The sequence below is a fragment of the Anguilla rostrata genome, chromosome 4 (assembly GCF_018555375.3).
Source record: "Anguilla rostrata isolate EN2019 chromosome 4, ASM1855537v3, whole genome shotgun sequence".
NCBI lineage: Eukaryota > Metazoa > Chordata > Actinopteri > Anguilliformes > Anguillidae > Anguilla > Anguilla rostrata.
The window spans coordinates 9,314,651-9,336,768 of record NC_057936.1 but is presented as its reverse complement, the minus strand read 5'-3'; the positions used below and the strand labels follow the sequence as shown (position 1 = coordinate 9,336,768).

At 39.6% G+C, this 22,118-nt stretch overlaps 1 protein-coding gene across 1 annotated transcript; it reads right to left on the bottom strand.

Moving 5' to 3' along the window:
• Positions 1-1,407: 1,407 nt before the first annotated feature.
• On the bottom strand, positions 1,408-20,720 carry tnni3k (TNNI3 interacting kinase). Its single transcript, XM_064330511.1, has 25 exons — positions 20,549-20,720; positions 19,975-20,083; positions 19,736-19,821; positions 19,286-19,383; positions 17,378-17,488; positions 16,895-16,993; positions 16,672-16,810; positions 16,125-16,269; positions 15,640-15,744; positions 15,423-15,517; positions 15,152-15,301; positions 14,164-14,250; positions 13,755-13,811; positions 13,560-13,652; positions 13,410-13,467; positions 12,852-13,046; positions 12,558-12,662; positions 12,079-12,131; positions 11,271-11,323; positions 10,875-11,007; positions 10,507-10,616; positions 5,581-5,640; positions 5,085-5,254; positions 2,150-2,229; positions 1,408-1,866 (listed from the first exon to the last, which is right to left on the bottom strand). Exons 1-25 carry the CDS (start codon positions 20,586-20,588, stop codon positions 1,790-1,792), a joined length of 2,508 nt encoding a protein of 835 aa, XP_064186581.1. The 5' UTR covers positions 20,589-20,720; the 3' UTR covers positions 1,408-1,789.
• Positions 20,721-22,118: the final 1,398 nt, after the last annotated feature.

Below are 22,118 nucleotides of genomic sequence, written 5' to 3'. Positions count from 1 at the left end.
GAGTACAATCAAGCACATTATTGGTCAAGGTAATGTCTACACTATCCACACCAGCAGTAGATGCATCTAATATTAGCTAGCTAGGCACAAAGCTAAACCTGTGTACAATACATGCCCGATGTCTTGTAAGGTATACAAGAAATGTACGGTATGTAGATATCAGCTCTGGTATGTCCGCTCGACCATAGCTCCTACACGCTGAGGGAAGAATGAAAGAGGTTGTCATTGGGCCACTGAAACTAGATATCACACTTAACACTCAAACATACTACAGCAATACCTGGTCATCCCCTGAACACACTGCACTTTTGCACTTTAAAAAGTAGTCCTGTGATTAAGCTATTTCAGACTGAAATACTTCTGATACAAGTTTCCAGATGATTAAGCCCCCAAGAAAATACAAAATAGGCTAAATTTTTGACAGAAATAAATTATTTAAAATTATTTGCACTGGAAACAAGCACTTTAAAAAAATTTCTAACACCACCAGGTAAATTACATGTATGACAAAAATTAAGATTGGCATATTAGTTACATTGTAGCCATAGATTTAAATTGCTTTACCCACTGTGAAAAACGTATAGTCCCTATATATGAATTATACCTAGAAAGTGATAATTTGAGGGAATGGGTTAAATGGAATTTTTTATTTTTTTGGTTGACATTGAGTGTAGGGTTTGAAGTCTGAACGAAAGATTAATTTCTTGACAATATATGCCACAGAACCTGATCGTATGAGTTTGTAAGAAGTACCCATAGATGTAAACATATAAAATGTGTGATTGCTGCTACTGCTGTTGATCAATTGTTAATTGTTTATTTTCTTGTTTATTAAGTTATTTTCTTCAGTTGCCAATTTATCAATTTCCGCCTTGAAAATATACAAAAGAAACAAACTTGCTGTAATTTAATATGCTGGTCTTAAGATAGCATTATAGGGAAGAAAGATGATTTCATGATTTTTAGATTTTTGGACAACAGCACCTGGCTACTCCACCTAAAACCAGGAAGTGTCACTCACCAAGAATGAAAAGAAATACTGGTTGTGATTGTTTCCAATTAAATAATCTGATGTACAGTTTAACTGCATTATTATTTAATTACAGATATCATAAATATTTCATATAGAATATAAACAAACTCCATATCACTTTCTGTTGTTTGAAACATTTATGAGTTTTGTGATCTTAGGTTTCAGTTATGGAATTATGGAATATATTAAGTGGAGTGTATTATGTTTTAATTCTTTGGCACAATAAATACATAGATTGTGTAAACCATTGTATTGTTATGTTCTCCAATCATTTATCTTGTGAAAATGACACCACCGTTCTATCTACACAGCAGATATAAATTGTTAAATTAATTTTCAGTCTGAACATATTTTTAGTCTGAAACAAAAAGGAAGATGAAGCACTATGACTGTTTTTACTCATTTATATTGACAATTACGCATTTGATGCAGACAGAAAAACACCAGTGTAATGTGCAAAATCAATGCAACAAAACCTAAAAAAAACCCTAAAAAGGTATATTTACAAGATATCACATGTAATGTGGAAATACTGTGCCAAATAAATGATTCAAAAACACACATAAGTACAATCTACTGACTGTCAAACATGACACGTGGTAAAGAAAGTATGAAAAGAAATGCACATTCCTCAAGTGCATGCATTTGCTTTTGGTAGCTGCTCTCAAACGAAATTAGTTAAAGGCTGATTATCACACCTCACAAAAAAGCAGTTAGACATTTGAATATTCTGTACTCTGGACCCGAGGTAAGGATTCAGTTGCTGTCCTCAAAGCTACCATTGCTGCTGCAAGAGTGGAGGCGCATTGTACTCATTGGATCAGAAACATAGCCTGTGGACGAGAGATAAGGAACACTGAGACATAAATTACCGTGTGCATTACTGACAAAACATTGGTCCACAACAATATTATGCTAAGAGTTCATGTCCCACATACACAGCTGTGAACCTTCTCGATTTTCCAACTTTTGCAACTATATTTTATTCACTTTTTAAACAGGATATTTATCATTGTGTGGTGAACAATTACACTTTAAAAAATAAATGTTTCCATCACCACATAAGGAGTGGTTAGGAAAGTAATATTAAGCAAAACCCTTACATGGAATACTAACCATTTCTGTCAATAGGTGGATACTGCATACTTTTCCTTAGTTCATCCAGAGAAAGGCCTTGAGAAGAACGCCGTGCAGTGCTGAAGAAACAAGATATGGTTTAATAAAAACAAGAACAGCAATGCGACTATGTTAGATATTCGTTGACATTAGTTTCAGGAGGTAAGAGCAGTTGTCTGGCAGTCGAAGGGTTGCTGGTTCGATCCCCTGCCCTGGGCATGTCGAAGTGTCCCTGAGCAAGACACCTAACCCCTAAGTGCTCCCAATGAGCTGATTGGTACCTTGCATGGCAGCCTTTCACCGTTGGTGTGTGAGTGTGTGTGTGAATGGGTGAATGAGAGGCATCAATTGTAAAGCGCTTTGGATAAAAGCGCTATATAAATGCAGTCCATTTACCATTTACCATTTAGTTTTAGGAACACTGCAGAACTATATTATTGCATGGAACACCGGAGAGGAGAAATAATTTCATTATCGTTCTTGGTTCCAAGATAAGGGTGGATGAAGCACACATATGGACAGGTGACAAATTAAAGGAAAAACCTGAATAAATGAGTGGAGAAACATGAAGAATGCAGATGCTTCCGTACAGGTGAACTGCATGATACAATTAAGCAATTAACGCCATACCATGCTCTGTGGCATGTATAAAAATACGAAGCAGGCCCAGTTGACCTCGATTTTGGATCAAGATGGCAAGATCTATGTGACTTCGAATAAAGGGTGCATTATTAGAGTATGGCTGGCAGGAGCGTCAGTCACAAGGACTGCTCAACTGGCTAGTGTTTCAATAGGAATAGTGACTGGAGTGACATCTGCATTTAGATCTAAGGAAAAGACATCAGTAAATTGGGTATGGAAATTGTCGTTGAAAGCACACATTCGATGACTGTGATGCTTGTGCATTAGTGCGATATGCAAGGGAAAACAGAAGAGCAACTGTTCCCCAGGTGACTGAGAATGTGATGAAACATTTCTATCCTGATGGGAGTGGTCTCTTCCAGGATAACAATACCCCCTTCACAGGGCATGAGGCATCACTGAATGGTTTGATGAGTATGAAAATGATATGAATCATATGCTATGGCCTTCGCAGTCACCAGATCTCAAGCCAACTGAACACCTATGGGAGATTTTGGACTGATGTGGTAGACAGTGCTCTCCATAACCATCATCAAAACACCAAAGGAAATATCTTTTGGAAGATTGGGGTTCCATCCCTCCAGTAGAGTTCAAGAGACTTGTAGAATCTATGCCAAGGTGCATTGAAGCTGTCCTGGCAGCCCATGGTGGCCCAACACCTTACTAAGACACTTTATGATGGTTTTTCCTTTAATTTGTCAGCCATCTGTACTTTGGTCTTGTTATGAGGCAGGTACAACATGAGAACAGAATTCCTAGGTTCAGGATCTCAGGTAACAGTCTCTGAACCTAGTACAGCCACACTGGCAGTAACCTAATCATTTCACACCTCAAGTCACACAGACACCTCTTAAGTTTGGTGCCTCTTTATTTGAGAAAGTTTACAGGACTGACCCCAGCATTTTAAGAAACATAACATCCCCAGGATACCATGTGGATTACGCCTTATCGACCAAATCCACATTACAACTATTGAGCATTTAGTTCCACTGGAATTATGAGGTAAGACCGCTATTGCTCTGGGAGAATGTCGTTATGATAACAATTATGTTTATGTATATATAGCTAGTAAGTAGCCAACTGAATAACCAAATTACTGGCAATTTGATAAAGGTGCTTCCTTGTGTCTCACAATGCAGTGAGTTTTCAAGAACTTATTTGTTGTGCTACAGAACTGACACCTGTTGCATGGCTTCTGTATTATTTTTTTAAACAATAAAGTTAAAAATCAAAAGATAAAATACAAAAAAACGACATGGTACAATATATAGAAAATAAATATTTTTACAAATAAAATATATATAAATGCTTATAACTTAATAGCCCCTAACAGTAATATTTTGTACTTTTATTTGCCACTGCCTAGTAGCCAGTATGGCACCTAAACCATGTACCATAGGCTCCAAGTGCATGATGGGTGCCACAATGCATGGTTGGAGAGTTGACTCTGTCCTCTACCTATTCATGCAGCTGCCCTAACTGACAATGCAACAAAGAGACGAAATGGGATATGTCCTGTAAAAGAACATTTGCTGAAGCCAGAAACCCTAGCAGTCCACCACATGCCTATTTGCCCGGTCACTGTTTACATGGTTACGGTTGCCAGGTTAGCTCTGCCTGAATGTTTGCACAGCACACACTGACATGGAATCTGCAACCTGGGCAGGCAATCACCAGATCATCATACATCTTTAACTATATGCCCTTCTTTGCTTACTTTTCACTATCTCCCAGCATCTCATAACATTTGCAACTGCTGCAACACTACGAACTCAGAGGAACATGTGAAACTGATATTTCAGTCAGAACAACTCAGTATTTAGATTACATATATCAATGGATATAAAATGTAATTATTTTGGTTTGCCACTGTGTGGATTTGTTTTAGGTATTTCTGTACATGTACCAGTGTGCACTAACCTATCAAACAGGGAGCACAATACATCTTCCCTACTAAATGGGAGAAATATCAACCCCCACCCCCCACAACCTTTACTGGCCTGAGGTCAATGATAAAGCTGACCTCAGGCCAGTAAAGGCTATGTGGGCAGCAGTCATATATAGATTTAGAATTGAACATTTTGACCTGATGTTTCGTTTCATTTGTACATTCTGCCATGTACGTATGTGAAGTACGTGTGTGCGTCTATCTAGTATTGATAACATGTTTAAAAAAAAAAACTATTCCAAATCTAAGTAAGCTATTTGAAACTGTAAAAACACTCAGGCTGTCCTGGACGCACTCGGGCAGGATCCAAGGGGCTGCAGTGTGCAGTGTGCCCCACGCTCTTACCTCTGGGACCACACGGCGTAGGCGCGGGCGTTGAGGGCGTACTCCAGCTCGAAGCGGGAGCGCAGCGCTGCCACGTGACTGCGACCCGGCCCACCGCGAGCTGCCAGGCAGTCGGTGGAGGAGGAGGGGGACAAGGAGCCGCTGCTGTTACTGGAAGCCGGAGACATCAGCTGGGGGCACACAGAGCACATAGACCCATCGTTAGTCACACGTCCAAATGATGTATATAAAGCCACCCACACGTTGACGCTGGAAAGATTTTTACATGTACGTACGAGAACCTATAAAACGCTGTCAGTGCGCAGACAGGCCAATGTAATGTCAGTGTAACTTACATTTCAATTTACAGTACATTTATTTAGCAAATGCTCTTATCCAGAGTCACTTATAATGTAGGAGAAATACATGAGTGCATTCAATAGATTAATATGAGCAACGGTCTCAGCCTGGTTAATAGCATTTCCAGAACAGGGATGACATTAAATATTTCCTTTACCTCCACATTGCACAGGCACTCCTCCAATTTTGCAACCACTTCAGAGAACTCGGGCCTGTCCTGTTACACAGACAGGGAAATTAACATGTAGAACAGGCAATTCACTTCTCTGTGCGTACTTAATATTGTGTTTCTTTTCATTCTCAGATTACAGTACATAAGATATTCCCTACCCCAAAAAGAGCAATGGTGACCGTCACCTTTATAAGGAAAAACAAATTTCAGCAATGAACCTTTTCAATAGCAAATCATGAGAAGTAAGTTTGCCTCTTTTTTTTTATTTTTGCAATCCAATAATGACCATTAGGGTTGGGTTCCTTTCTGTTTCTTGATTTCAATTAAATAACATGTCATGCCATTGTTTCAGTTCATATTGCAAAAATATTTTCTGTTGGGCTATATCTTTTTTCTGCTTTCATATGTCACTTCTTTACATTTGAGTACACAAAAGTGTGTCATTGAGCCAATCCTCTTTTCTTCTACTTCGAAACCTCAGGTGTACTCCTTGCTCTGCTGGGTGTACTGAACCGATGCACTGCCTCCTGTCCTGCCACCTGCTTGGTGTGCTCTGATGAGGCCATCATCTGCCGCAAGCTCTCTGTCATCATAGGTGAGTTGACTGAACCAAAGCTGGAACACCGTTTCAACCTGTAACTTCAGCTGATGCAAAATAACTTCAGCTGATACTCATTTCCAATAGACTTGCACGAACGTACAACCCAGGCTGAAATTTCAAGTCCACAAAATTGTTTCTTTTTCTCTAAAAATAAAAAATAAGATAGAGAATGGATGAGAAAAAGATTCAAAAATATTGTGTAAAGGTGTACCCACAAATATACTAATAAGGACATAATGGAAAAAAGGAGCAACCAGAATTTCACAACTGACATGCATGTTTCCTCTCCCTCCTGGGCAGCATCTACTGTAACATGAACTCATGTACACTGGCTGGCATGGGAAGGGTGGTGTTTGCATGGGTGTGTTTATGAAAATCTCATGAAGAGCTAGTTTCACATATTTTTACCTGGCACAAATTACTTTTTCACTCTCACCAAAACCATGGTTCTAACATTAATGCTACCAAGGAGTACAAAAACCCAGCACCATTACTGACAGTAAACCGTTTCTTCTGTTCAATTAATATACCTAATGCTGAAAGTTGAATTGTCAGCCTTGTTTTATGTTTTTGTGTTTTGTGGTGAATGTGCTTGTCTTTTCCAATCATAAGAACCCAGTGTTTTCACTGGGGCATATGGTCAGTTTGACAGTATGGCAGGAGCCCAGAAGTTCTTTGGAGATCACAGATCTAGTTAGTAGTAATGTGATGTGCTGCATCACAAATATCATTTTTTTTCCTCCAGGAGTTCCTCTGACAGCCAGAGCTGTAATGCTCACAGATGGACAGATCAGTTCTGTGGACAACAGTGCTTTCTCTGGCCTAACTAAAATCACTGTATTGGGGCTAAGCAATAACAACATAGCGGACATCTTGAAAAATGCCTTCCAGAACCTTTATGCCCTCAGAACATTGCTGTTAGACCACAATAAAATCACTACTTCCTCCATCCCAGAGACTACTTTTTCCCAGCTCCACAGCCTGGAGATATTACAGCTGGGTAACAATGCTCTTCATGCCATCAATGGCAAATGGTTCCAAGACACAAGAAGCCTGTTGACATTACAGCTGGAGGGAAACTTGATAACCCGAGTGGAGTCCGGCACCTTCAGCTCCTCCAACCTGAAAAATCTGAAGACACTAGACTTGTCGGGTAACTTTATCACGTACATAGCCAAAGACAGCTTCCACAACCTTCCTCAGATGCACAGCCTAGACCTGTCAAGGAACAGACTACACGGTGCACCAGATGCCTTCTCCTCTCTTCCCTGGCTCTCAAAACTCAACCTGGTCTTGAATCAGTGGCACTGCACCTGTGAGCTATGGGAACTCTCTTCCTTTCTCAGAAGTTACCTGCGAACACCGGGGAAAGAACTGTACAACAGCGAGCAGCTTGTTTGCCTGAGTTCAGCTAACTCAGCTGTTCAGAATGTGGTGCAGCTGACTGAAGCTAATTGCATGCTGCCTAATAAGAGCACTACCAAGCTTGTCAAGATAAAAGACAGAATCTCCATGCAGAAGTACATCAGGGACATCTCTCTAGCTGCCACCTTCTTCTTTGCTGGTGAGATGTTGGCGTCTTTGCAATTATGTACCACTGTAAGTTTCTTTAATATAGCTATAGAAAAGGGTCTTTGGATGCTTAGTGACTAATTTTATATATATATTCATGAATTCACAGGAGGTGTGGGAGTAATTCTAGGCGCCATGTACTGCAAAATGGAACTCGGCAACAATAAAAAACCAATGAGGAACACGTCCACAGATGTGTTCACCCCTGGTGAGGGTCGGCTAAATCAAAGAGCTCCATGGTGGGGTTTCAGTGATGACGACAAAGTGCAAATCCTTTCTATCGCTAATCCGGGGAATGCAGAGGCCAAACCGATGCAGCTCAATGAGGAGGAGACATCAAAAGCCAAGCCCTGGCTCAGAGAAATGGCGAGACAGGACCTAAAGCAGGCGAGGCCGGATTACTGTTTCGCGTGCCACAGTTGCGACCGGGACGGCTTGGTCTCCTATAGCACAGGCGGCCGTGAGGGAGCGGGCAGGAGCGGAGCAATTGTTGTCCAGAGCGACAGTTGGTTAGCAACTGTGTCTGGCAAACAGAAAAAACTGGCACCGAGGGAGGAGGACAGAGAGCACATGCCGTGGCTTGTCCTGAATTCAAATGAAGGTAATAATGACAGCTAATAAATCGGCAAGATCTAAACAAGCACATTATGAGTGAGGCACAGTGGGCTTATTTATGTAAGAACTGTGTGGAGACATGGACAGTACTTTGCGGATGAAAAATGTTTTCCCATTAGATAAGAAATGTTTGTGATAATATTTGCTTGCTGTTATATGAACTTCATGGTTGCCCAAGATTATAACAATGCATACAACAAAAATAATCCAGTGTTTTTATTTAATGTATAATTACATATTTGATTTCTTTTTAGATTGCCCAGGCCAGAGAGACCAGATCATATATCAAAGGCAATATAATAATAGTAATCATGATTTCACCATGATGCCCACTATATTAAATGCTGATGCAGAAATACGTGGAGCCTCAAACCAGAACCTGGTTCACATGAGCAGCAGGAATACACCCAAACAGATCAATTTCATACAGAGTAGGGAGCGATTAAATGCATCCAAAGAATCTTGTGATAAATTACCCTACAATGAAGGTAAATTACAAAATATTCAAACACTGCCAGACTACCTCACCACCAAGTGTGTACACTGTAGTCAAACCATTGAGTACTGGCAAGGAAGTAACAGAGAGAGAGGCAAAACCATGGAGGTGAAAATAGCCCAAACTGTTGACCAGCAGTACAAGAGAGAAGAAAATACAGAAGACAAAATCAATCACAAGCAAGACCCCACATATGTGGATTACAGTGATCATCACGTAAGAAAACCTTGCATTAAACCACCACAAAGGAGAGTCAGCTTTGACCTGAGAGAATCTGGTGCTCTAAAGAATGAATTTCAAAAAGACGCAAAAATTCAGAATACGAAAAAGTCAGACAATCTAAAATCAACACAAAAGCTGAGCTCAAAAACTTCAAATGAAAATAAAGTGAGAAAAAAACTCAATGTTCGTTCAAATAGCTTACTGAAAGTCAAGATCAACCTTAACCCATTTAGAAAAAGCAGAATACATGCTCAGAAAAACCTGAACAAAGAGGAGAAGAATAAAAAAGCAGCCAGCAAAATGGCAAAACGAGCTAAGCTCAGTGTTTCAGCAGAGCAGGGTGATGGAGACCGGTCAGAAACCAGAGATACTGACACACAGAAACCAGAAAAATGGAGCAAGAAACAACACAAGAAAAGCCTTCAAAATAAGCTCAGCCAATCAACTGACAGCACTAAAACGTCTGGGTCTCAAAGGATAAATACTAAGAACAACAAAGAAGGCCACCCCCAATCAATGAATGATGATGCAAATTTAGAGGAGGCAAGCCTTGTGACATCAACAGAAGATGAAGAATTACGGAAACATCAATTGGGAAATGAACAAGCAAAACAAGCAAGCTCTATTTTGCTTCATAGCCTCCAGGATAGCTTGGAAACCACAGCAACCCAACCTCAAAGCAGCCAAACTATTGGACATCCACAAACAGACACTACAGATCCTCTATCTCCAGAGATGACAGGAACTTCTGTACACCCACTGACTTCACACGCACCATCAGCAGTGGATGTTCTTAACCCTGAAATTTCGAATGACTCAAGAATTGCAGAGAATGTACCGGATGGACATGACCTATCCAACAGACCCAGCACAACTGCAGTCCCCTCTGCTCCCACTATAATCCTAGAATGCCTGCCTTCAGCAGAGGGGTCTCCAAAAAGGAAAATTCGACTCATTATTCCTGAGAGGACAAGTAGCAGATCACAGACTCCATTAGACAAGAAGATCCGATAGGTATTCCAAAACAAGTCACAGTGAAATACACCACTACTCCCTTCACGAAAATGAAAAAATAAAATACATTTTAAAAGCAATGTACAGGCTGGGGCTGTTGGGTGGCTTGTGCAGTTTAAGCACTTTTCCAGTATGCGTTCCAGTATGCAGTATGGTTCAGAGCACAAACATCAGACATAATATTTGTTTAGAGCAACAAGAATTTTTTTTCATACGGCCTGTTACTGCCACTGTGTAGGAATTGACCATTGACCATGGGGCACATCCACACACTAGAACAGTGTTCTAAGGATGATTCACCCAGCATCCCTGGTCATGATTGCTTAATGACAAATATGACAGAAGTGTGGGAAATCCCTGTGTGTTTAATAGGCATTCAAAGGACACTCACCTCTGGGCATACATTCCAGCCCCTCATTAGCAGAGAGGAGATAGGCTTGGGGATCGAGTAGCCAATGGGAGGTCTGACGTGGTGGTAGGCCATGTCTGCTGCTGCAGCAGCTACATTGGAAGAGAGGAAAATTTGCACAACAAATTTACAGTGTAGTCTCCATGAACTCTTGAACTTACACTGTATATCACTTGTTTTATTGTTTGGTGACTAGGCAACTACCAGCCTTCCTGGGGTCATAAAAAACCATTCATCACAACAATAAGAATGTGAAATCCAGAGTTTTTCCATGATAACACAAAATAGTGCAAAACAAACTCTAAACTGCAAGCGTGTATGAACTCGTTTAACTGTTTGGGGGGCCATACCAGGTTTGAGATGGGCGAATGGGATCTCTCCAGTCAACAGCTCCCACAGACAAAGAGCATAGCTGAACATGTCGGCCTTGACAGTATAGCGTGTACACTGGGTGAACACCTCTGGGGCCATCCAGCGCAAGTTCTGCTTAGCAACAACATGAACACAATCACCAACACAGGAACAGAGGACATATCCCAGGGCCCCCGACCTGCTCATTACCTTAAAGTAATGATATATTAATGCAGTCCCCACGATTATGTAAGTATTCCAGGGTACACAAAGCTTGTTTACTTATTTTGAAAAATCTGCTACCATCCACATATCTAGTACATCCTTGTACGGTTTCTAACCAGTCATGTGTTTTGTTTTTTTTCCAGGAGATAATTAAATCATGCTGAACAAACCCCAGGTTGCTTGGTCATATTGTCTTCATCCATGGACAAAAGGAATCTTGATTCTGAGGAGCAAAATTTATTTTGCAAGTGTAATGATTCATTGCAAACAGTAATTGATAGACATTTGTTTAAAGAATCATAATGTACATTTATTTTGAATACCTTTGTGTATTAAAATGTTACATAGAGGAAATATCCATTTTCAGATAATATAGATGGGTGTCAAAAATTTAGGTAAAACCAAGGTAATAATTCTATAGATTTGATATGTGATGCAAATCAATGCTAAATGCACAATATTCTTGACCAAAAGATGCTCTGTATCTAGAGCATGCAGACAGCAAAGATAGAGTTCATGGAGACTGATGGAACCAGCAATAAATTGGTGGAATCAGTCAGACTGACCAGCATTGAGTTGGGTGGCAAGCCTTCTCATTTCAACCCCTTTCTGACTTGTACTTCTAGTTTTCATTAAATCCATTATAGTGAAATGGATTATAATGGACTGAAATTCTGTTGAATCATATTTTGCATAGTAACTAGTGAAAAACCAGTGTGTTTCTCCAATTTTAATGAAAAAGAATCTACACTAACCATTAGGCTAACATACGGTGGCAAAGTACACGAAGTTAGCTATATAATGTACTAATTTATGTGCAGGTATGACCATACGTTATTCACCTAAAATGCGGTTAGATATAACATAAAGTACACTCTTTCATACTGCTATTATATTTTCTACATTGCAAACAAATGGTTTTATGATTATAAGTAAACAAATTCATGCACCGTTTTATTTTCAAGATGGGTGTCTTACCTCCAAAATCAGCAACTACTGCATGGCCATCCTCATAAAGCAAGATGTTGTGACTGCAAGAAACAATTTCAGAGTCATATGCTGTCATGCAGATAGCAGCATAAGAGTAACATTACATAACAGGCATAACGCTCACTCAATAATTGTACTGGAACTCTGTTTTACAAAATACAAAATAAAAATGCGTTATTAGCTCACAATTAATGACATGCTGGTTTCAGAGTAAAATAAGTGTTTAATCAAATGTAGAAATCAAACTTAAACAAAAATCAGACGTATGTATTTCTGCCTGCTGGTTATTCCTGATGATGCCTTCCAAGTAAGAAATCCACAAACACAAAGCCTGAAGTTTGAATTCAAATTATCGTAGTCTTAATGATAAATTGCAGTAATGCGGAAGATAAAAGTTTAAAACATAAATTGTCTCTGTTGCATTTATACATTTGTATGCGATGATAATGATAAATGAGCATGTTCACCTGTTGAGATCCCGGTGAATGATTGGCTGAGTGAGGTTGTGGAGATACTCCATTCCCTTGGCAACATCAATGGCGATGATGAGCTTAGACTGCAGATCAATGATCCTGTCCAATATAAATGTCTTTATATTTACAACTTATACAGATCACTAATACAAAGAATAGCCTGCATGTCTAAGTAAAAAAGCAGGCTTGTGTAACTGCACTTCAGATACACAGTTTGCTCATTTTCATATTTTTCATGCATTTTCATATTTTCATGCACTTTTCACACAAAAAAAACAGCCTCCTCACCTCTTCTGCTCATGCAGTAGGGAGAACAGTGACCCTCCAGAAACATATTGGGTGACAATGGCAAACTGGCTCGGGTCATCCAGACAGGCACCCATAAACTGTATGACACAAGGGTGGTTGAGTCGGCAGAGGATGGAGACCTCCCGGCAGAACATGTCCACATCTGACTTGGAGCAGTACGTGTTGGCGCGGTACCTGGAAAACCAAGCTTATAAGGTTGTGTCCAAATCAGTATTAAACGCAGAGAACAACAGCCAGTGGACCTTATTAATAAATAAACTTTAGGCCGGGAACAAGTGTACAAAAGTTTTTAAAATAGTTTTTCTCTCTTGCTCCAGACACAGGTCATTTCTGCTCTAGACTATTATAACTACATCCTCAATAGTCACCATCAGACCTCTACAAGCCATCCAGTACACAGTCTTTTTTTAAATAAAAGGATTCCATAATAATTTTAAAGTACTTCAACGTGGTTGTTCGTAATCAAAATATACAGCTGCAAAGGAGATTGCGGCTAATTTTTTCTCAAAAGTGAATTTCAAAATGTGCGACACTTACCGCTTGATTGCAACAATTCTGTTACGACATCTTCCTTTATAAACCTTTCCAAAGGAACCTGGTGAAACATAAAAACTGTTAATATCGCATGATTTTCAACACAGAGCTTCATCAAAATTACATAAATGGTCTGATTTCCTACAGATGTACCTGATCCAATAATCTCACTGAATTCCAGTTCGGACAGCTGAAGGTGGAAGTGTGATGGGAGGCTGGCTCGGAGCGAGAGCACGTCAGCCTTTTCTGGGGAAAAGTATAGTCATGCGTACATATATTAAAAACATTACACAAATAAAATAAAACTTTCATTTGTAATGGTTTATTATTTTTATTTTTATTTTTTACCTTTTGTCATGCTCTTTATCTTTCCAAGTGGAGAGGGAACAGACACATAGGACCCATCTAAAAGGCATGAGGACAGGACAAAAAGCAAATTCAGGATTATGTATTGCACTCTCAAAGACAAATCATAATGTGTTAAAAATATTTATCTCTTAAGCCTCTTATCACAGAACATACAAAGTCTCATTTTTGGCTTGTTTAATCTTACTTTCATCATTTTGTTCTCAAATGCAAATCATGAACATAAATGCAAAACTTTAATAATTTCAAAACTGACACTGTTTTTTGTCCCCTCTAAATATACAGTAAAATAATCCCTGGCGGATAATATAAAGATAGCTAACCACAAGCCCAGTCTTTATTAAGTAACTTGTGGACACTTGCTTTGAGTGCCACCATGTTCATTACTGACCTCCACCTGGTTGGGAATATTCATTGCAGGGTGACTCATCCTGGGGACGCTTGTAGTGTTTGAGAAGCGTGACAATAGCATCATGGCCTGTAGCACAGACGCAGACATACGATTACTCACCTCCCTTACAACAGACCTTGACCATCAATCAGTGATAAACACAACCCAATCAGGAGTAGGTAAGTCTCCTACTGACAAGTGAGTGTAGGTATCGTTTCACTCTGGAATAATGTCACAGAAATTAGAAATATGAAAATACCTCCCTGCCATTTTCTCTGCAATATGGAATTCCCAGGCCCATACAGCCATGCTCATTCTGCAATCTCTGCAGTAAGCATGGGAGAGTTTAGACATGCATACATTGTTCTCTGCAGCATGTAATGTTATCAGCTGCGTCTTTTCTCATGGGAGCCAATAAGCCAAGCTTACACAGACATGAGTCACCAGATAGCAGTAGTAGTCAAATCAATCAGCAGGAGTTGCTAGAGAGCAATTAAATGTGAATCCCAGCCAACTGAACCCTCCTAATTATGTGTTTAGCAGCCACAGCCAACAGTGCCTTAACAGAATGATCCACCCAGCAGCACATTTTGCTGATATTTTAAGTAACATTGTTAATTATCTATTTCTCTTGATTTGTTGTTGACATAAAGACTTGCAGTTAAGTCCAACATCATTTAATTGCTTAATATCAATCACAAATAAGTCTAATTTCATTGCTACGATCTGTTCATATTATATAATTAAGCTTTTTCAACCAAAAGATTTTTTTAAATATTTATAATGTGAAAAATATGTGAAACAGCATGGTATCTATAATAGGTGTTACAGTGATAAAACTTAGTAGTCAGCAGTCACTCAGTGCCCTGTTTAAAAATGAGAACCCCGGAAAACCTCCATTCCAAAAATGCTGGGTTATACAATCCAATTACTGGGTTACAGCATTTGGTTCTTCCAACAGTCAAAAGCCCTTTGCACTGCGATTTACCTTTTTCGTAGGCCCACATGAGACAGGTCTGCTCATCCTTCTCCCCACTAGATCTGCTCGGGTCACAGGCCACCAGGTTCATATCGGCACCGCTGTCCAGCAGGAATTGCACCAGTCGGATGTGTCCATGGAAACAGGCACTGTGCAGCCCTGCAGTGGGGGAAATAGGAAACCCTTTGATCACGCCCTCGACAGTTTATGCCCTCTGTGCTAGTCTAACTGGATGTGCTACTTGACTAAATATGATTTGATATAAGAAAACATAATGCACCTGTATGCCCATCTCTTCCCTGATGATTGATGCTGACTGCATTCTGGCTTAGAAGAAATTTTACCATCTCTAGGTTTTTCCCAAATGTGCAGGCACTGCGAAAAGACAGAAAATTGTCAAGTCTCTTAAAAACGTCTGTGTAAATATTCCAAATACCTGGGGAATAAAGATGATGTGGATAGGCAAGGGAAAGGCAACTATATTGCTCATGGCATACCTGTGAAAGGCTGTCTCACTGAATATGTTCTCCTTGCACAGGCTGTCAGTACCAGATAACGGAATAATCTCTTTGACCACATCAAACTTGCCATTGTAACAGGCCCTGTGGAAAAGATAAGCACACAGTAGTGCATGTCACATTGACAGTAGAGTTACAGTTGCAGTGCATTACAGTACGAATTACAGAATAAAAAGATTATTATGACACACACATTTTCTGCACTTTGTAAAGTGCTGGTACTTCAGTATCACATCCTAAAAGCACTGGTCCTGGTCAACTCTAACTGCAATGATTATAGCCCTTATTGTTGCTTAAATCTTACCCTAGTGAGCTACTTTTAATGCTTACATTATATCACTGAGCAGTCTTGAGCAGCTCACACATATTTAAATGTGTTATTCATTCGTAAAGATAAAATGAGTCGCAGTAAGAATTAATCTAGATTTCCTTCTGCATTACCCTGGTAATACAGCCATACTTACAAGTGGAGGGGTGTGTCCCCATAGATGTTTACAGAGTGTGGCTGCACCTCAAAATTGCCCTGCAGTAGAAAACGCACCACCTCATGATGGCCAAAGCGTGCACAAAAGTGCAGAGGGACATGGTCTTCATTGTCCTGAGCATTGACTGTGGAGGAAATATAAGGTGCTATTGTAAATAACTGTCTATGACCACATACAGTCGCAGAACACCTGCAGTTCACAGAGCAACTGGGAGGTCTATACACATTATGATGTGTCTAGGTGTTCATTTTTTGTAGCTTACTACAGATTACTGGGAAGTATGAATAAGATAAATAAATTTTTGTGAACACTACACCCATGTGGTGACTGAATGATTAATGGTGACTGCTGAGGTGCCACATTGGCAATATAACAAGTATTCCATTTTTTCCCTGTTTCCTTGTTCCCGACTTATCTACTTCTTGTCTAACTTTGCGTCACATGTAAATGGGGGGACAAGATAAGTTAGGCCTTCACACGGCCTTTGTCCCATGTCTCGCTATCCATCTTGTGAACAAAATCTCACCATCTGTCTTGCTTCCATCCTCCATGAGCAGCTTGACTACATTGAGGTAGCCTTTAGCAGCTGCTAGGTGCAATGGCCGATCTCCCACCTCCCCACTCACATTCAGATCCGCCCCAAACTTCAGCAACAGCTTCGTCACCTGGGTGGAGGGAAAGTAGGACCATTAGAAATTCCCCAGTCTAGATGAAAGCTCTGTCTCTGATTCCTTATTTTTTGCAACTACCTGCTCATGACCGTAGTAAGCTGAGATATGCAGTGGGGTGAAGAACACAGCATCCTGGACATTCACATACGCCCCGTGCTGAAGAAGAATATCTGCAGCCTATTAAAAAGAAAATTACCGGATACATTTATTCCACCATGCAGTAAGGTCGTAGTCTTCTTGTTTCTTAAGGAAGTCCCAAACTTTACTGCCTTTTCTCAACAACTATCCTGTTTGTATTACTCAGTTTTTGCATTGGAGGGCTGCAGTTTAACACAGCTGGTAGAGACCGTTTCAGTTGCCAGTTCAACCAGAGTCACTATAGTGTGATGAGATCGAGAATAACTGCCACCTGAAACCTCCTTCGCTGAGTGACACTGGATCAATTATGGAACTCCTTGACACAGTCTAAACCGGTATGCACTGGTTAGGATTTGATTCTAGAAATCCATTTCTAGTGGGGAAACAATGGAATAATCACTCAGATAAAGAGGCAGTGCTTACCTCATGGTGCCCGGCGACAGTGGCAATTTGTAGGGCAGTAAGCGCACCGTAGCCCACCTGTTGGATGTCAGCACCCCCATGTAGCAGTGCTGTCACCAGCTCGGCATTATCCTAGAAAGGAAAGCGCCCAGGTATTGCAGCTAGGACACCTTCGCAATACATCATCGTTCTATGTGTGTGCCTTATTCAGATACTAATTCAAATGATCTCAACTTACTTACCCACATACGTACACTGCTGTGGCACAGAGAATTTCCTCAAATACAGTGCATTCAACACTACTACATATGTAAAATGCATAAATATCCAAGGGCATCTAAGGGGCTTTAATCAGTAGAATTTCAATTGTAATATAAAAATAATTATTTATTGCATTGATCCTCTCAGTTTACCTTGGCAGTCCCTGAAAACAAGCTCAAGTACCATAAGCCTTTATGTACTCTTCTAATCAGGGGCACTGGTTTTTCAAAAGCATGCGACCCACATGGATTCAAATTTACATTACAGCTGATGTCCTCATGGGGTCCCCAAAGGCACTGGCTTTGAAAAAATCACCTGATTAATATATACAGTATATAGTGGTTAATTGTGACTCATATATTTGTTTTTCTAACACATGGAGAGGAAGGAAAGTAAACAGAGTAACTCTATGCACCAGTATCCACCACATACATGGATTCACTATATTCTGCACAGTTTGAATTTAATCCAAACAGACATAAAACAACAATAAATTAACCCTGAGAATAAAAAAGCGTCAACTGAAGTCTTGTATGGATACCAATCACCAGGGGGGATCATCTGTCAGCAGGGCAGTGAGCTTTGAGCATTGGACAGCTGCCATAACCCCAGCCTCTGCTTGCCTGGGTAGTGCAGGTGGAGGTAATACCTAATTGCTTAATTGCTTGATTGCCTCCACCTGCCTGTGGTCCAATATAAGCCCTGCAGTATGAGGCTGGGGAGATCTCCTTTGGGGCTTCTTTTGTGTGGTTTGTGTTTTGTGTGAAGATTGTTTTGGTTTTGTGGGTTTTTGTTTGTTGTAGTTTGCATGTTAGTTTGTAATTCATAACGAATGTCTGGGTTTTGTTTTTAGATTAGTTTCTGTCTGTTTTTGGCGCATTTGGAATTTGTTTGTTGCGGCCCGTCAAGCCGGCCGTAACAGTATGTAAGCAATGATGGACAGTCCCGTCTGCAGAAGAGCTTAGGGAGAAGTATGTGCCACAGGCCACTGATGCACACAAAGAAAATATAAAGAAACTGGTCAAGTCAGCTGACAGCCTGTTTTTGGCCACAGTTGAGTCAATGATGGCACAGAGAATTAGGAATTGCACGTATTATAGTATTTGTTTTGTTGACAAAATTGTGGGAGCTGTTAAGTTTTTTCATTTGTCCAAGCAGAAAGTTGCACTACACAGTGGTTCAAAGGAACATAATAACAGAGTAAAGATCGGTCCTACTAACAAAGCTGTCTCCAGAACCATGCAAAATGAGATGGGACAGTTGGTATTCTGCTGCGTCATACCATTCCCAGTACCTCAATTTCTATTTCAGTTGTGAACATGGAGTTGTGAACCTGGAGATAGACGAAGTATACAAATACTGCAGTGCTGGTACAGCTCAGGGAGTTGTATAAGGGAAAATGGCAAATCTCACATTATGGAATAAAGACTCATTTAAATGATCAACTGGTCTGAGAATACAGACAGAATACATGATATATAGAATTAGATGCCCAACACAGGCAAAACAATGAATAGCCAATGTGTCAAGGCATTTGGATCGATTCCAGAGAAACTGACAACACATTACAACCCCCTATTATTTGTAAGTTGCCATCTGATATCTTCAGAATACACCAATCAGCACCTGACAAACTAAGAAAATGGCGGCAGGCATTTTGTCACGAACCTTGTAAGCAGCCAGATGCAGGGCGGTGAATCCATTTCGCGTCAGTCTCGAGGGTCGCAAGCCTTTGAGCATGAGGGTCCTGATGTGAGCTTTGTTCCCTGTTTGTGTGCAGTAAAGTTTTTGGATTATCTCTAGGTAACATTGCACTGATAATGCACACATAGCCATCTTCATGAATTGCACAATTCCACAATTGTCTTTAAGATTAAATTTGGTTAAACAAAAAGCCTTGCTGGAAGACTGGTGAATGATAAATATATATCAATAGTACACATACCTAGCCATTCAATCGGCATATTTAATTATCAATACTTAACATTGGACCACAGCAGAATTAAGATTGCAATAAAGGCATTTAGTTCAAAGCACATTCAGTTCTTTCTAAAAATCAAACCAATAATATCCCACATATTTCTAATTCAACAGCATGCAATTACACTTTTCACATACCTCCACATATGCAGCAGAGATGCAGCAGAGACAACCCACTTTCTGTACGATAATTCAAGTTGACTTTATTGAATGCTTCATCCGAGCTGCACAATGAAAATAGTCTTTGTCTCAGTACACGAAAGAAAAAGCATTGCATGGAACATTTAAAAACTATACCATTCTATACATAAATAAGCATTCCTTTTTCATGAAATTATTTATTCGTGCAACCAAAGAACTTTTCTTGCTATCCTTACCTGAAAACATGTTTCAGTTCCATCAACTCGTTGTCTTTGATTCGTAGGTCATCTTCCAGCCTCTCTATTATTACAGAATATGACTCACTGACTTTTTTCTTCCATTCGTCTTGGAAAATAAAATACGAAGAGTTAATAAAAATAACTTAAGAAATTCACATTTTTGCCACATTATAGCATGCACATTTCAACAAAAATGTGTATAATTCTGATCATGTCAATAAACAAACAAAAAAACAAAAAAGAAAAAAGTTTAATATTAATCAAAACATTTTTGATGAACAGTTTTGTTTGTCATGTCATTTAAAACAAAACGTGGACAAGCTGTGAGACTCCAGTAGACTGTTACCAGCATCTTACATCTGTATTACTTGCTGAAATGTATGGACAAAATGCTTACTAACATTACATTTTAAAACTACTACTAACAGTCATACATCAATGATGTTTGCCTGATTAATCCATAAAAAATGTCACTATAGTAAATATTTTGTCCCATATATTTCCCATTTTTACATGTTTTCTGAGATTAAATTATAATCAATTGTATACCAAACAAGCACACAGTAATTACCTGTACATGTTTGTGTTGGCCTTGATTTGTAATTACCCATTGAAGCAGTCCCTCAGTTAAAGCTTTTGTGGTTTTGTAAAAAGAAAAGAAAATCAGTGAGACAATACTTTTCTCAGACACAAAAGCCCAGCAGCTGTTAAACTGAGAATCGTAGTCACAGGCTAAAAATAAATTGTCTTCATGAGGAATGTGTGACAATGACAGCTGATCTCTCCATGTTGTGAGCTGTACCAGAGCTGTTCTGTTGTTTCCATTGCTACACAGGAGCTGGGCTTTGCTTCCTTTTGATCATTTAAAAGGTTTTACAAATACTTTAGAACATTTGCATTAAATAATTTATGATATTATGTCCTCTTCTGTGAGGAAAAAAATGTCAGATCAGTAATTTAAGTACTTAACTCTTCCTTTAGATATAGCAATCACAAGTAAAACACCCAACTGGAAGAATATAAATGCAACCCCGATACAGTGAAAACAGAAAAATGTATTGTGAAAACAGATAAAGTGATGAGATAAAGAAGTGAAAGGGACTGTCTCAAAGGGTTTCACAAGCATGGCTAATTTGTATCAAGGGATCAGTGAAGGACCACTTGTGCCCAGTGGAACTGCCTGTCCCTGAAGTGGTGTTCCAGGGGACTGAATTGCATCCTGTCCCCTATTTGCAAAAGAGAGAGCCTTGGAAATAAACTCTCTTTGACATGATACCAAAACTGATGGTTGTTTTACATCACTAGCAGGGCTCTTCCTACTCCTGTCATCCATTATACATTACAGACATTTAGCATACGCTCTTATCCAGAGCGACTTGCACAACTTTTTACATAGTTTCCATTTATACAGCTGGATATATACTGAAGCAATTCCGGTTAAGTACCTTGCTCAAGAGTACAACGGCAATGTCCTTACCTGGGAATCAAACCTGCGACCTTTCGGTTACGAGCGCAGTTCCTTACCCACTGTGCTACACTCCGTCTCCAAAAGCAGTATGAATCAAATTCCTAAAAAGCATAGGTCAGAAATGACTCTGGACCAGATCATTTGTAAAGCAGAGCATGTGTGCTACAAAAATGGCTGCTTTTTGTGCACAAGATGATGTGTGCATCCTGTTGTAGCTCAACATTTCCTTTTTAAATGTCAAAGTCTCATGTTGCAGAGTACTTTGTAGTGTATTTAAATTTAACTGTACCAATATACTGTAAAGGCCATATGGAATAAATAAACAAATGTAATTTACCATTTTTCTTTGCTTAAATTGAGTAAGATTAACCTTTATTACAAGTATGGCATGTTGTCAGGGTAAAATGCTCCCTCTGGTGTTCTAAATGTGCCCTACAGGGAGGTAGGTGGGGGGAGAGAGTGAGAAATACAGGTCTTCTTTACAGAAAACAATGTCTTCAATTAGAGCCAAACTGGAATTTTAAAACGCTTTTTTTTTTCATTTTTTCATTTTTATCCCTTTTCACACTGCAGTCCACGAGCTGAACTTGTAAACTGCAGCGTGGACTGAGGAAGACATTTCATATGCAGCTCGAACTTGAAAAACTGTGGATGCCTAATTAATTAGCGGTTG

What these genes read in the sequence shown, in the direction of transcription:
- tnni3k (XM_064330511.1), bottom strand. Translation starts at nt 20,588, where the DNA reads ATGGGTAATTACAAATCAAGGCCAACACAAACATGTACAG. An exon ending in ATATTCCCAACCAGGTGGAG is followed by an intron (nt 13,812 to 14,163) that starts GTCAGTAATGAA and finishes CATGCCTTTTAG; the next exon opens with ATGGGTCCTATGTGTCTGTT. An exon ending in TACGCCGTGTGGTCCCAGAG is followed by an intron (nt 2,230 to 5,084) that starts GTAAGAGCGTGG and finishes TTGTTTCTTCAG; the next exon opens with CACTGCACGGCGTTCTTCTC.